The 14,972-nt window shown below is 36.9% G+C and overlaps 2 protein-coding genes across 4 annotated transcripts in view; one reads left to right on the top strand and one right to left on the bottom strand.

The window, feature by feature from the left end:
- Positions 1–14,972, bottom strand: part of sorl1 (sortilin related receptor 1) — a 194,641-nt gene that overhangs the window by 108,246 nt on the left and 71,423 nt on the right. For all 3 annotated transcript variants that reach the window (XR_002754350.1, XM_023351415.1, XM_023351416.1), the window contains exons 9-10: positions 3,510–3,702; positions 2,356–2,473 (exon numbers count right to left, since the gene is read on the bottom strand). Coding sequence is in view for 2 of the 3 variants with exons in the window: in XM_023351415.1 (XP_023207183.1) it covers positions 2,356–2,473; positions 3,510–3,702 (311 nt within the window). In the remaining variant the exon portion in view is untranslated. The remainder of the gene's footprint in view (positions 1–2,355; positions 2,474–3,509; positions 3,703–14,972) is intronic.
- Positions 10,807–14,540, top strand: LOC111611997. The gene is made up of 8 exons (XM_023351417.1): positions 10,807–10,966; positions 11,332–11,492; positions 11,673–11,865; positions 12,243–12,314; positions 12,711–12,782; positions 13,178–13,249; positions 13,537–13,608; positions 14,368–14,540. The coding sequence occupies exons 1-8, from the start codon at positions 10,850–10,852 to the stop codon at positions 14,416–14,418; spliced, it is 810 nt and encodes a 269-aa protein (XP_023207185.1). The 5' UTR covers positions 10,807–10,849; the 3' UTR covers positions 14,419–14,540.

The following is a 14,972-nucleotide window of genomic DNA, read 5'->3' as shown; positions in this document are numbered from 1 at the left end:
ACTAACAGGTGCAACTATGTACAGGTGTAAATTCTGCAGCATTTGTACTTCAGAATTTACAGAATTTTGTAGTCATGTGAAGAAACATCAACACACAGCTAATTATCGGTTTGCATGTGGAATACAGCAATATCCTGCTTCCTTCAGAACATTTTCTGCATTCAGGTCCCACATGCACAGGAGTCACCGCCATTGCAGAAGTCAGACTGAACACTTGTGGAACTGTACTTGTGGAATGTAATGCTTTAAAAAATGCATTTAGCCCCACAAACTGTCATTCACATCCGCTGTTTCAGAGTGGTAGCAGGATGTAGGGGTAAAGTCTAGTCTAGTCTCTGGGATGAGGTTCTCAAAAACTTGTTGTAATCTGGGTGAACTGGCCCTTTAAATATAAATTACTACCAGTAATTCATATTTAAGAGAGTTTTCCTTTTATGTTTTAAAGGTATCTTCCACCAAGATGTCTGTTGAACTGGAAATGACCTTACCCACTACACCAAGGGTAATCATGCTTGGTAAGAGGAATATTTTCTATCACTATAATGTTCTTGTAGCAATGTATGTAATTGTTATGGTAGTCTGTACTTTTACTCACTAGCGTTAGCCTGAGAAGGGTTTGTCTATTTTAGGAAATAGCTTGATGTCTGCAACCCGGTGGATGGTCAGTATGGAGGAGAAGGTATTTTTCGAGCCTGAGCAACTACATGACTTTGCCAGCGTCCTTGCTGTCGTTTTTGGGTCATATTATGTCTTCAATCTGGAGTATCAGGAGTCAGCATCCACCACGCTGGAGATGATACAATGGCAAGTACTCTACACCAAGCCATTTATGAATTAAATTTAATGACAGTTTGACTGATGATGAAGAACCATAGCTGATTGCTGTATTGTACGTCTTCATTAAAAAATACAATTAATATATTTTATTTCTGTTAAAAGATTCTTTGTGAGGATCAATCCAGATGTTGGTACCAAATGCACAGCCAAAGTCGGTACAAGCCGCAAGACGGGAAGTCTTGTCAAGAGGAAAGTAGTCAGTGTCAACTCCCAGATCACCACCTTCTTCCAACGACTTGCTGAATTTGAATGGAGGACTTCCAACTAGGTAAGTATTTTACCAAATGTAAATGTTTATTATTTTGTTGTCTTTTCCTCCTATCTTGCATGCTCTGACTTTACTTTAGCCTTTTTAATATGATTTTAATGATTATTTATAAATGGCATGTGATTCCTACACAATAGCCCTTTAGAGTAGCCTGCATCTTTTCTGTGTCCGTGGTAAAAAGTGGATGTCGCTGCATCTCTTAATAAATCACAGAAATGTATAAGTGTGTAGTCGTTTAAGTGTGGTGTATTTTTATACTATGCAGTTTTCAGTTTATTAGGCACACCTTTGCAGTAATCCGTCAGCACCAACAAAATGACTAAAAAGATTGTTGTACTTCATCGTCCCCTTGGGGACATTTGTAGTACGCAATCTTTTGAATTACTGAAGACTGACTAACTGCTTTTGCCATAAACAATCCAAAAACCTGAAGTGAAGCCAGTCCTGCTCATTCTTTATGCAGCTTCTATTATCACTTCAGTCCAATTGATTTTTTTTAAACAAATAATCAACTTAATGCTGCTTTATGACAAAGATTTTATGCATTTGAACATTGTCACTTCAGCTTAATTTGTCAACCTTCCTGTCGATTTGAAAATGTAGATAACTTCCTGACCATCTCATGACCTCCCACATTGTCTGTCTTATTCTTTACAGTTCAGCTTCCACAAGATGGATCCCACTGATTTTGTTTGACGAATGGAATAAAAGTTCTTCTGATGTAGGAAATGTGTTCTATGGTTTTGTTGTTTTACAGCACATTATATTGTATTGTGACATTGTTCTTTATGACATTGCGAATATGTAAATGGATTTTATTTCTACAAATCTGCTGAAAATAAATACCTGTTATTCACAGTACTTAGACTAAAATTTCTTTTATGAAATTTTTCGGTTTATGGTAAAATATTCTTATATTAAAAAAATGTAAACTTTAATTTACAGTAAAACTCTGACATTATGTTGTGAAACAAGTTTACAGTAGACCAGCTTTACTATAAAATACAATTACAGTATTATACTATAAACTACATTTACAGTAAAGCAGTTATAACTGTAAAGCACACTCACAGTAAAAATTAACTGTGAAATATCATAACAGTAAAGGTACTGTAGAATGGCAATTACAGTACCCTTACTGGCAACAGTGTTGCCAGTAAGGGTACTTACTGGCTACTGTAAAATTACAATAAAAGGTCTAACAGTGTAGCAGGATTTTCTAACGTCTGTAACACTTCTGGCTCTCTCACCCGTGGCCATGATGAGTCCTGGAGCCGACTCTTTGGATAGAATGGACATCCTCCTCAACTGGATATTAAACAGCTGGCTCCACCGCTGAGCCAAGTGGAGAGAGCAACCTTTACTGAGCTGGGGGAGGAGAAACGGAGGGAAGTCAGATGGAATGAGGAGAACAGGAGGACTCTATGCAGAAAGTAGGAGTTATTCTATATTCTTTTCGGAGAAGAATATAGAACAACAACTGCAATAATGCCAAGACACAGGATGCTGCACTATTTTCAGATTATACTGCTTGCTTTTTCAGCTTTAAAGGGGACACAAACAAAATCCAGTATATTTTAATTAATATTTTATTTTATTTTGAGTGCTTATGAGTGAACTAAATGTATATTTATTTTCTCCCCGTGTTGTGTAGATATCTTTATATTCTTTTCGGGTTATATTCGTCAGTCTGTTCATATTTCTCTATTCGCTAAAACATTTTTCTTTTCTAAGATGTCAACCAAATTTGCTATTGAACTGCTAAACAAGGTTATTACTTCTGGTTAATCAGTTTTGTGAATTTACCATGTTTTTCCTTGCAGCGATTTTGTAGTTCAACTTCAGCTGTGTCAAATTTGGAAGTAATTAAGTCAAGATGTATTACATGTATTAACGCACACAATTCCATACATTGCTTCCGGCCTCTTTGAGGTGTCCGGATAAATTACTTTTCTTGGAAATGTATGCAGTTCAGCGGGAAAAGACAGTTTGCACTGAGCACTTTAGGGCGAGTGCTTCAGCAACCTCTGCCAGTATCAAGAGGGATTTTCCCAGACTTCGTGTGATTGAGGGTCAGTTCCTTTTCTAAAGCAAGGTACGCAGCAAAGTGGTTCTACCAGGTGTTTGCTAATTGCTGCTGGCTAGTCTGAAGGAGCTGAGTGCGTTTTGCACAGCTGAATGGTTGCCATGGAGATTAAGGGGTTTCTCAAACAACACAGGTGTGTTTTTGATGAGTGAACAACATTGTGACCTGATGTAAAAATTAAAGCCAATTTTACATAATACTGCCACTAAATAATTAGGAAACTGTAATAATAATAATGTGAAGTTTTGGGGGGGGGTTTCTCAAGGGACAAATAAACTTTCCATTTGAAAGCACCAGGTGGTTTGGACCCTGCTGTACCTGGCAGTCCACCGTTCCTCCCAGGCTGTCAGCAGTAGGTGCCAGCAGCAACTCCCATGTCCCCCCCTTGTCAAATGTGATGACCGAGCGCATGTTGTCCTCGCTGACTGAGCCGTTGATGAGCGTGGCGATGAAAACGCCGCGGAGTCCCTCCACCCGATGCACGTCTGCAAACGGCTCGTTGGCAAAGTACCTGAAAGCCAGCCAAGCAACAGGAAGTTACTTAAAGGAATGGTCAATCAGAGGCATTGTTAAATTAAACATGCATAAATTCAGCTGCCAAATATCTGAAATAGCCAGCTCCAACAAAACAGTACATACAGCACTGATCTGATTAGCAGAGGACAGGGTGTCAGAGACACTAAATGAATCATCAGGAAGGATCACACCTGAACCAACGCTGGCTAATCCTCCCAATGAAATTGAGAAAAGACAACAAATCATCAATAAATGGGAGCAGGCTGATGCTTCACATCGAATAACAGTTTTAGTGTTTCTATTGGATAAGAAAGCACATGCTGTCCGTGTTTGGACGGCCTTTGTTTTGTCACCATTACCAAGCATCTGCTTGCAGAGTTGAAGACTGTCCTCAGAGTCCCAGAGGTTACTATGGTAACGACCTTACTATTGGTATGCTATGGTTGCTGTTTGATAGTACAGCAAGGTCACAATGTTTAATGTTACATGACGCTAAATGAAATATTAGCAGTGTATGTGTTTCACTGTTATCCAATGACACAAAGGATTTAATCATGTTTTACCCACTCTTCGTTATGACAACTTGACATTAACCAAGAAATCATGATCTGACATAAATTTGTTATAAAAGTATAACTTTTATAACAAATTTAATAAATGTAAATTTGTTATAAAATAATTACTTAAACTTTAGCTTTAATAACATAAAGCTACATATTTTTTAAAGTTTAATCAGTAATACTTTTATAACAGATTTATGTAAGATCATGATTTCTTGGTTAATGTCAAGTTGTCATACCAAAGACATTTTGAATAATGTCAACTTTGTATTAAAAGGGTCATGATTTACCGAATGACACTTTATGACAACAGTCATAAATATTCATGAAGATATACTCATGTTCATGACAGGTGTTATGTGATGTTTATGACGGTCTCATACAGTCTTATTCACAACCCGTCAAATTAAGTGTTACCAAAAAATGTGCGTTTTCTTTCATGATTTTATTTTTTATTTATAAAATTTTTTTAAAAATTTAATAAAAAACTAAATGTGGATCATATTTTGTATTGAGCGGTCTTTACTGCAATTCCTCTAAACAGTGTTTGGTACATTCCCACTAATCTGCTAATGCGTCAATAGCAGAGCAATTTTTTATTTAGCACTTTACAAACAATTAGTGCACTTAGCTTCAGCTAAATTCATTTTTCCAGATAAATTCTACAGCACCAATTTACTTGGTTGTTTTGTAGTAAACTGAAAGTGACAGTCTACATTGAGAAGATGCAGTGTTTGTGAAAACATGTTGGATTCTCAGACATTACCAAAATTGTCTGAATTTTTTGTTTTACATGTTGAGAGAAGTACTTCTCCTCAAACCTCACAAATATATATATTTTAAAAAAGGTCACATTTGCAGTAGAAAAACAGTCTTTGTGCTGAATTATTGTGCTGATGTCAGCTTCTCACCATGGCACACAGCCCCATAGCAAAGCAGAATCCTCAGAGTTTGAATTAATAAAGATATAAATGTGCATCAGATCCACAGCATTTAACCTTTCAGTGGTTGTGGCTTGATGGTCGTTCAGGAGGTTTCACTTCTGCTGCTGGGTCAAAGATGTACAGTTGTATCACTGTGTGACTGAAACCATTTTCATATATCTGAGCTAATGCAAAGACTGAGTTGGGGGGACGTGGCCAGCAGCAGCTCTTTGCATAATCCAGACATTGCACTAAAATAGCGCATTCCTAAATGAACTCAAAACAGGCAGAACTGATCTGGTGAATTCTCAATATCTGAGAATAATTTTGTGTATTAAAAGTAATGTATATGTTTGGCATAGGCCACTGACCTATTCCAGCTTGAATCTATCCAGGCATAATAGTGAATTTTAAATGCTAAAAATATTTCAGTCATCATCAAGCAATCCTATTTAGACATTACTTTAAGTTGAAAGTGTATTATCAATGTGAAATTCTGAAAATTTTTTATCAAATCAGGTAAATCTTACTTAATAAACAATTTGTCAATAACACCTCTTGGTGTTATTGACAGATGACTAAATCTGTGTGTGTGTGTGTGTGTGTGTGTGTGTGTGTGTGTGTGTGTGTGTGTGTGTGTGTTGGTGTATGTGATTTAGCAGGACATTTTGTCAGAATACACACAACACTAGAAGGACATTTTGAATTAACAGGACAGGAGCGGTGTCCTGCTAATTCTGACAAAAATCTAAAAACGTAGAAAGGTTTCTATTGGTCCATAAACCCCAAAAATGCAAAAAAAAAGAGATGTCCGCTTAATACACATAAACCTGATTTTGTGTATAATCTGTGTATCACCACAGTGCCCCCTATGGCAGGTTTGTGTAATAGCAATACCTCATGAATATTCACACAAGGTCTTATTCTGATTGGTTGTCTGCCGGAAGGTCCTGCTAATGATTACACTGTCCTTCTAATTCATGTGTCGCTATTTACACTGGGGATGAGTTGGCAATATGATTACTCTGTGCTATAAGAGTGAATATTTTATAAAGGTCAGGATCTTTTCCTTAGCTGTGTTTATTTTTAGTTTCTGTCTCTCTGAGTCTCCGTGTTGTCCTGTCTCCCCTTGATTGTTCCCAGGTGTTTCTTGTCTCCTTGATTACCCTCTGTGTATTTAACCCCACCTATGTTCTTTGTTCCTCGTCGGGTCTTTGTCGTGTTTGTCCAGTACCTGTTGTCACTATCTGCGAGCTTCTGCATCCGCTCCTTTGTGCTGCCTGGACTTTGTATGTTTTTGGATTTCTGGACTTCTTTCATTATTAAACCATCTTATTCATCTTACCCTGGGTCTGCTGCCTCTGCCTCACCACCCAAATCATGACAAACCCAACCTTTTGTCCAACCTTGGAATGTATGTGGCACCTAAAAATATACAGAAATTAATATATATTTTGATCAAATATTGTTTATTTAAAACATTATGGTTAATAAATGTGTGAAATAAGTGCATGGATTAAAAGAAATATGAACCATAAGACAGCCATTTTTTCACCAAACTATTTTTGCACTCCACTAATAACATTTTGTTGATTCTGGTCTGCTCTGCGTCCCCAAAACCAAGCATTTTGAAGCAGAATTTATGTCTAGACTTTGACTTTGCCATTCTAACACATAAATATGTTTTGATTTAAACCATTCCATTATAGATCTGGCTTTATGTTTAGGGTCATTGTCCTGCTGGAAGGTGAACCTCCACCACAGCCTCAAGTCTTTTGCAGACTCCAGCAGGTTTTCTTCCAAGATTGCCCTGTATTTGGCTCAATCCATCTTACAATCTTTCCTGTCCCTGAAGAAAAGAAGCACCACCAGAGCATGATGCTGCCACCACCATGTTTGTTAGTGGGGAAGGTGTGTTCAGAGTGATGTACAGTGTCCGTTCTCCGCCACAAATAGTGCTTTGTATTTTTGCCAAAAAATTCAATTTTGGTCTTGTCTTATCATTTTTGCTGTATCGCAACATGGCTTCTGGCGAACTGCAAATGGGACTTCTTATGGTTTTCTTTATATAATGGCTTTTTTATTGCCACTCTTCCAGAAAACCACATTTGTGCAGTGCATGACTAATAGTTGTACTGTGAACAGATTCCCCCATCTGAGGTGTGGATATCTCTGCATTTGGTCCAGAGCCACCATGGACCTCTTGGTTGCATCTCTGATCAGTGCTCTTCTTATTCAGCCTGTAAGTTTAGGTGGATGGCCTTGTCTTGGTAGGTTCACAGCTGTGCCATGCTCTTTCCATTTCCAGATTATTTGTGGAACAGTACTCTGTGAGATATTCAAAGCTTGGAAAACATGTTTATAGCCTAAGCCTGCTTTAAGCTTCCCCACAACTTTATCCCTGACCTGTCTGATGTGTTCCTTGGACTTGATGATGCTGTTTGCTCCTAAATATTCTCTTAACCAACCTTTGAGGCAGTCATAGAGGAGTTGAATTTTTACTAAGATTAGATTACACACAGGTGGACTCTATTTAGTCATTAGTAGTCATCAGGCAACTTCTGAAGGCAATTGGTTGCACTTAGGGAAAGGGGGTTGAACACTTTTGCACACTGCACTTTTCAGCTTTCATTTGTAAAAAATGTTTTGAATCATGTATAGTTTTGTCTCTACTTCACAAATGTATACCACTTTGTGTTTGTCTTTCCCATAGAATTCTGTAAAAATATGTTTGCGGTTGTAATGTGACAAAATAGAAAGGTTCAAGGGCTATGGACACTTATGCAAGCCACTGTACCTACAATAAGTAAGGCAAGTCCAATGAGAGAAACAAGGTCCAGACAATCAACAGCTATGCATTCACAGTTATCATATAGCCTGCTGGGATGATAAGATGGAAAAGGGAGGAAATTCAGTCCACTGATATAAGAATACAAAAGCTGCTGATGATGCATGGAAAATTGTGCTGCTCAGGTTGTAGCACATTGGAGTAGTTCTGTTCTTTCATTGATAATTTTACTTTTAAACTTTCATTCCTGCCTTTCTGGGGGGAAAATAGCTTTTGTTTGGACAGTTCCTTCTTGTTTTGGATACTGTGTATTTGGACTGATTTTTGGAAATATTTTTCATACTTTGCTATTTGTTATGATGCACAACCATAACAACAGGGTGTTTTACAACAAAGAGTAAACAATACTACCAATGGACAGAAAGACTTAGACTGAAACACAGCACAGAGGTAGTATTCATGGTGGCACATAAGCAGGTGCCTAGCACCAGAGCAATAGCGGCCCTCTATAATACCAAGCAAGATCTTGGGTGCATGGTATGCAGAGTCCCCTGAGACAATCTAGTATCTAAATCCAGGATGTAAGATGGTAGCATGAAAAGAATACATGGAATGCCACAACCAAGTACCCGGAATAGTGTAAAGAAACATCTGAAGGGAATGTAACCTTGAACACACCTCGATAAAATCGAAAATGCCACATATGGTGGTAGAAAATGAACAAACTAAGATCGTGTGGGACTTCCAGATACAGAAAGACAAATGGGAAAAGTAAACCAACTGGACATGGTGATCACTGAGCAGCAGAGCAAAGCAGTTGTAATGATAAAGCTATCCCAAATTATCAGAAGGAACAGAAAAAACTAGAGAAATACCAAAGGCTCATAAAAAGCATCATCCTCCTGGAGCCTGAGAAAAACATTTTCCATATAAGTGGATGACTTATTTTGGGCTGTCTAGTCCACAATACTAAATTTTGCTCTACATGGGGTCTGGTGTCTGCATGTTAGGTCATTATTTTATGACTTAGTGGTGGTGGAAGATTATAACACATTACAGGCTAGACCCAAGATGTTCAGTGTTTATTGTTGTGGTGTAAGTTTACAAAAGTTAGCAACTGTAGAGATTTACAAAGGCGCTAAATATGGTGATTTAAAATGAATAAATATTTTTCTGAAAAAAAAAATGATGTCCACATATCATGTAGAAAGATAATTCTTTGTTTTTGGAATCATTAGGTCCCAATCAGCCCAAATATCGAAGACGAATTAATAATGCACGCCATGCATGATAGGAGGTTAAAAGAGTGAGGAAGGTGATGGCAACAGTAGTGCCTGTGGTCACTGAAACCCTCAGGGTGATAACCCCTAAACTGGAAGAGTGGCTCAAACAAATACCTAGAAATAAATTGGAATGCATGATGCAGAGAAGCACACCCTTGGGAACTGCTAATATACCGTGAAGACCACTCAGACTCCAAGGCCTGTGGTAGAGGACCCAAGCTTTTTTTAATTTAATTTCCCTTTTAGGATCAATAAAGTATTTTTGAATTTGAAAGAAGGGATAACTATTCATGGAGTAATACAGAATTACAAATATAAAAATAAAAAGCATTTATTTAAATAATATTTAAAGTGCCAAAAATATGATTACTTATGTTACTGTTAGCACAAAACTTTAAAAATTGATATTTTGTCATTATCTCAATGTTGCTACTCTGCCTACATGCAGATTAGGTAGTCTAATTTGTCTGTAGGCAGGTACAACAGACAACCATTTTCTGCTGGTGTTGTGTCTGTCATTAGACAACAGTTTTTGTTTTTATGATATAAACTGAACTGCACTGCTGCTGAAATGTGCTATACAAGTAAACTTGATTAATTGATTGAACAGAAATGATTAAAAGAAGTGACTTTCCTTTTAAATGATGAAACATTGCTGGTGGGAGATACCATCTGACTGCTGCCTCCTAATTAAATAAAAATGTATGATAAACTATTTAACTTTGAAATATTGAAGGAAAGTTACAAAATATTACTCAAATAAATTAATTTTCTTGTTCCTGAAAAAAAATCAAACCTTGTATGCTTCCAAAACAAAATGGATTTCTCCTTTTGTTGTACCCCTCCTCCTCTATCAACGTGGTACAGTCCGTCAAGACCAGGTGCAAGCAATTAGTGCTAATAGAACTTCTTTTGCTTGGAGGAAGAGGTAAGACTCATACAGACTCTCTTATGATATGTAACATTGTAATTCTGAAGAATGTTGTAGGTTACTTGATGTTTGGATACACCAAAGCATCTGATTTGCTGCAGTTTAGCTAGTTCTTACCAACCATCTTAGTCAGCGTACCAGAGTTTAAAGGGAAGGTGACTCACTCCAGAATTAGACAAAACTGTATTTGGTCATTTTCTGTGTATCAGTGAGTGATATTCTTTCACAGGCACAAATTATCTAGGTAATAATCATTAGTATTAAGATAATGTTTTAATATTTGAAGGTATTGAGAACTTGTCAATAGAAAGTCAATTATGTAATACTGTGTACTTCAATACAGCATTTTCTCATACAATAGCATCAAATCATATTGTGTACAGCAGAGGTGTCAAACTCAAGTTCTTGAGGGCTTGTGTCCAGCAACTTTTAGATGTGTCTGTGATGCCACACGGCTGGATCAAATGAGGTGGTTATCAGCAGGTCATCAACTTGACTGCACTTAGAAGCTAATTCAGTCATATAATTCAGGTATTTTGGACCAGAGGAACATCTAAAAGTTGCAGTACACTGGCCCTCGACGCCTGGAGTTTGACACCCCTGGTGTACAGTGTCATGTTGTTACTCAACAGCACGTTACTCTGATCTTTGCAGGAGATGTCAGCAACAAGGTCTCAGAGAGCAAAAAGAAATCCCAAACATGATGCCAGTTATTATTGCTCCTTAGGTGAAGATAAAGAGGGATTTGATGAAAATACATTAATTCATTTAAAGGTGAGTTGTGACTTTATTATGCACATGATTCCAGAGTTTATTGAAGGATTGCTTTTTTCTTTAATCTTGCGTTTTGACATTTAAACTATTTTTATACCGCACATTATTAACATATATATATATATATATATATATATATATATATATATGTAAAGGAGGACTGAGTTTTGAAATTACAAGTACAAAAGAATGAGTGACATTTAGAAGCACCATTCTGTTGACAAACAAATGTTTATGTAATCACAGAAAGACATCAAATTAGATCAATTAAGTGATTTTGAAAAATGTTAATCTCATTTGCTACTGTTTGAAAGATCTGCATTGTTTAAAGTTTATTCTACTTTACTCCTTATGTTTACCTACAGGTCGGGGTGTGTACAGTTGCCGGTGCTTTCAAAAAGGAGATTCTTATTGAGTACAGAGGGGAAGTCATAAGTAGAAAGGAACAAGAAAACCGATTGAAAATTTACCATGATGCACTCGAGGCTTTTATGTTTGATTTCAAGTTCAATGGACAACAGCTTTGGTATGTGACTGTTTTAAGGTTGTTTTTTATTTTATATTTAAACAAAGTGATGTAAACATTTTCAGCTTCATCAGTAAAAGTAGTTTTAGTTGGTGGAGGAATATTCTTCCAACATGCAAACATGCAAAATCCTTTCCCTTGCATGGTATAATTATTCTTATTGCTTACTTAATATTTTAGTGTTGATGCTGCCAGAGAGGATGGATCATTGGGGAGGCTGGTAAATGATGAAGAGATGAACCCAAACAGCAAATTGAAAGTTACAAGGGTGGATGGAAGACCTCATCTTTGTTTATTTGCACTCAAAGATATTGGTCCTGGGGAAGAAATCACTTATGTTTATGGTGATTCTGACTGGCCATGGAGAAGAAAGGTATTGATAAGAGTGAAAATTCTATCACAAGTCATTTTACTAGCATTGAAGACATTTTTGAAGGATATGTCATGTTGTAGTACAGAGTTTCATTATAGTTGAAAACAAGAAGTGATTAGCAGTGCCTAAAAAAACAGATTTTGGAGAAAGACTTAATCAGACCAATATTTCAACTTGGTTCAGTGCTATCCAAAATGCTAGAAACTGTCATATGTAAATTAATTTATTCTAACCTTATATTTATGAACATTTTATAGCAGGAGATATATTTTGCAGTGTCAATACACAAAGGTTCTGGTTAACAATCAGCTGGACAGGTTCATTCAGTAGTAGGTTTAGAAGTACGGACTCATTCAGTGTACATCCCTTCATTTCAGATTTCCAAAGATGAACTGTGTCAGGCTGTTGACGTGGACGCATGCGGATCCTGTTCAACTAACCCTCCAGAGGTAATTTTGGTTTGAAACGACCAACATATTTTCTAAAATAAAGTGATTGAAATGATATTTAGTACTGTTCAAACACACAGGACTTGTGTAATACTTGACATGGAAGCTGCATAAAACGGGAGGACTGAGGTTTGAAATTACAAGTACAGAAGAATTGAAAGTTGCATTTAGAAGCGCCCATACACACAGGTCCTGTGTAATACTCAACATGTAAGGTACCAGAATAAGGAGGACTTAGTTTCGAAATTACAAGTACAAAAGACTGAAAGTTAAATGTAGAAGTGCCCATACACACAGGTCCTGTGTAATACTCAACATGTAATGTGCTGGAATAAGGAGGACTGTTTTCTACATTGGGAACAAACTCATATTCAGTGAGTGTTCTTTACATTTCAGATTTCCAAAGATGAAAGGTGTCAGGCTGGTGACGTGGATGCATGCGGATCCTGTTCAACCAACCCTCCAGAGGTAATTTTGGTGTCCAACAACCAACTTATTTTCTAAAATTAAGTCATTGAAAGGATATTAAGTACTGTTCAAACACACAGGTGTTGTCTAGTATTTGATATGTAAGCTGCATAAAAAGGGAGGACTGAGGTTTGAAATTACAAGTACAAAAGAATGAATGTTACATGTAGAAACGCCCATACACACAGGTCCTGTGTAATACTCATCATGTAAGGTGCCAGAATAAGGAGGACTGAGGTTTGAAATGACAAGTACAGAAGAATGAAAGTGACATGTAGAAACACCCATACACACAGGTCCTGTGTAATACTCAACATGTAATGTGGCTGAATAAGGAGGACTGTTTTCTACATTGGGAACAAACTCACATTCAGCAAGTGTTCTTTACATTTCAGATTTCCATAGAAGAACCGTGTCAGGCTGGTCATGTGGATGCGTACAGATCCTGTTCAACCAACCCTCCAGAGGTAATTTTGGTCTCCAACAACCAACTTATTTTCTAAAATAAAGTCATTTAAACAATATTAAGTTCTGTGCAAACCCATAGGTCTTGTGTAATACTTGATATGTAAGTTGCCTAAAAAGGGAGGACAGAGATTTGAAATTACAAGTACATAAGAATAAAACTTACATGTGAAAACACCCATACACAGAGGTCCTGTGTAATACTCAACATGTAATGTGCTGGAATAGTGAGGACTGTTTTCTACATTGGGAACAAACTCACATTCAGTGAGTGTTCTTTACTTTTCAGATTTCCAAAGAGGAGCTGTGTCAGGCTGGTGAGGTAGATGCATGCAGAACCTGTTCAACCAACCCTGCAGAGGTAATTTTGGTCTCCAACGACCAACTTATTTTCTAAAATAAAGTAATTGAAACGATATTAAGTGCTGTTCAAACACATAGGTCTTGTGTAATACTTGATATGTAAGCTGCCTAAAAAGGGAGGACAGAGGTTTGAAATTACAAGTACATAAGAATGAAAGTGACATGTAGAAACGCCCATACACACAGGTCCTGTGTAATACTCAAATGTAAGGTCCCGGAATAAGGAGGACTGTTTTCTACATTGGGAACAAACTCACAATTAGTGAGTGGTCTTTACATTTCAGATTTTCAAAAATGAACTATATCAGGCTGGTGACCTGGATGCATGCAGATCCTGTTTAACCAACCCTCCAGAGGTACTATTGGTCTCCAACGACCAACTTATTTTCTAAAATGAAGTCATTAAAATTATATTAACTACTGTTCAAACGCACAGGTCTTGTGTAATAGTCATCATGTAAGGTGGTGATATCAGGAGGACTGAGTTTTGAAATTGCAAGTACAAAAGAATGAAAGTTACATGTAGAAGTGCACAGACACACAGGTCCTGTGTAATATTCAACATGTAATGTGCAGGAATTAGGAGGACTGTTTTCTACATTGGGAACAGACTTACTGTACATTAAGCGAGTGTTCTTTACTTTTCAGTTGATTAACCCCATAAAGGAGTGTTTTGGACTTCACAGTTTAAGGAACCTACCTACAACAAATAAATGCTCATCCAGACCATTATTTTTTTATATGTTCTTCTTTTCAGCACAAAGTAAACACAGAGATGGTAAGGGGAAAGAACTCAACAGAAAACTAAAACGGAAGGACATAGAGCCCCGCAGAAAATGAACACAAATAAAAATTCTGGTAAGTCACCACACCTACACAAGTCAAGAAACACCAATCTACTTAAGCTCAAAAGCACAACTGAAGCATGGTCAAAAGTAATGATCCACGCCACTGAAAGGCAATAGGATGACCATTTTCTTCTTTATGCATAATATTTTGAGCAGACATGATCCAATATGTCATCTGGCTTAAATTACCATGCACATACCATATAAAACTGTACCTTGTATTAAAATGATAAACTTTCACATAGTCAATGTTCAGATGCTAGAAAATCTAATTTAGTGATGAGTAATGGGACTGTTTATACTACTTTCTCTATGCCAATCTTAATCTGAAATACATTCACATAGTTATATTTTTTCAAAGTAGCAAAGCACCACAAAACTGTAATAAGCAAAGTAATTGGAATATATCTTTAAATTTGGTTAATTTTAAGATATTCACCAAATTTAAGATGTTAAATTTGGTTAATCTCTGGTTTAAGGAAATCAGAGATATCAATCAATGGGCCTTTGCTGA

This window comes from Xiphophorus maculatus, chromosome 18 (genome assembly GCF_002775205.1).
Source record: "Xiphophorus maculatus strain JP 163 A chromosome 18, X_maculatus-5.0-male, whole genome shotgun sequence".
NCBI lineage: Eukaryota > Metazoa > Chordata > Actinopteri > Cyprinodontiformes > Poeciliidae > Xiphophorus > Xiphophorus maculatus.
This window is presented reverse-complemented; position numbering and strand designations above follow the sequence as displayed.

Excerpts from the sequence above, each read along its gene's own strand:
- LOC111611997 (XM_023351417.1), top strand. The coding sequence starts at position 10,850 with ATGTCAGCAACAAGGTCTCAGAGAGCAAAAAGAAATCCCAAACATGAT. Across the intron at positions 11,493-11,672 it reads TTCAATGGACAACAGCTTTG|TGTTGATGCTGCCAGAGAGG; the intron begins GTATGTGACTGT and ends TTAATATTTTAG. Across the intron at positions 11,866-12,242 it reads ACTGGCCATGGAGAAGAAAG|ATTTCCAAAGATGAACTGTG; the intron begins GTATTGATAAGA and ends CCTTCATTTCAG.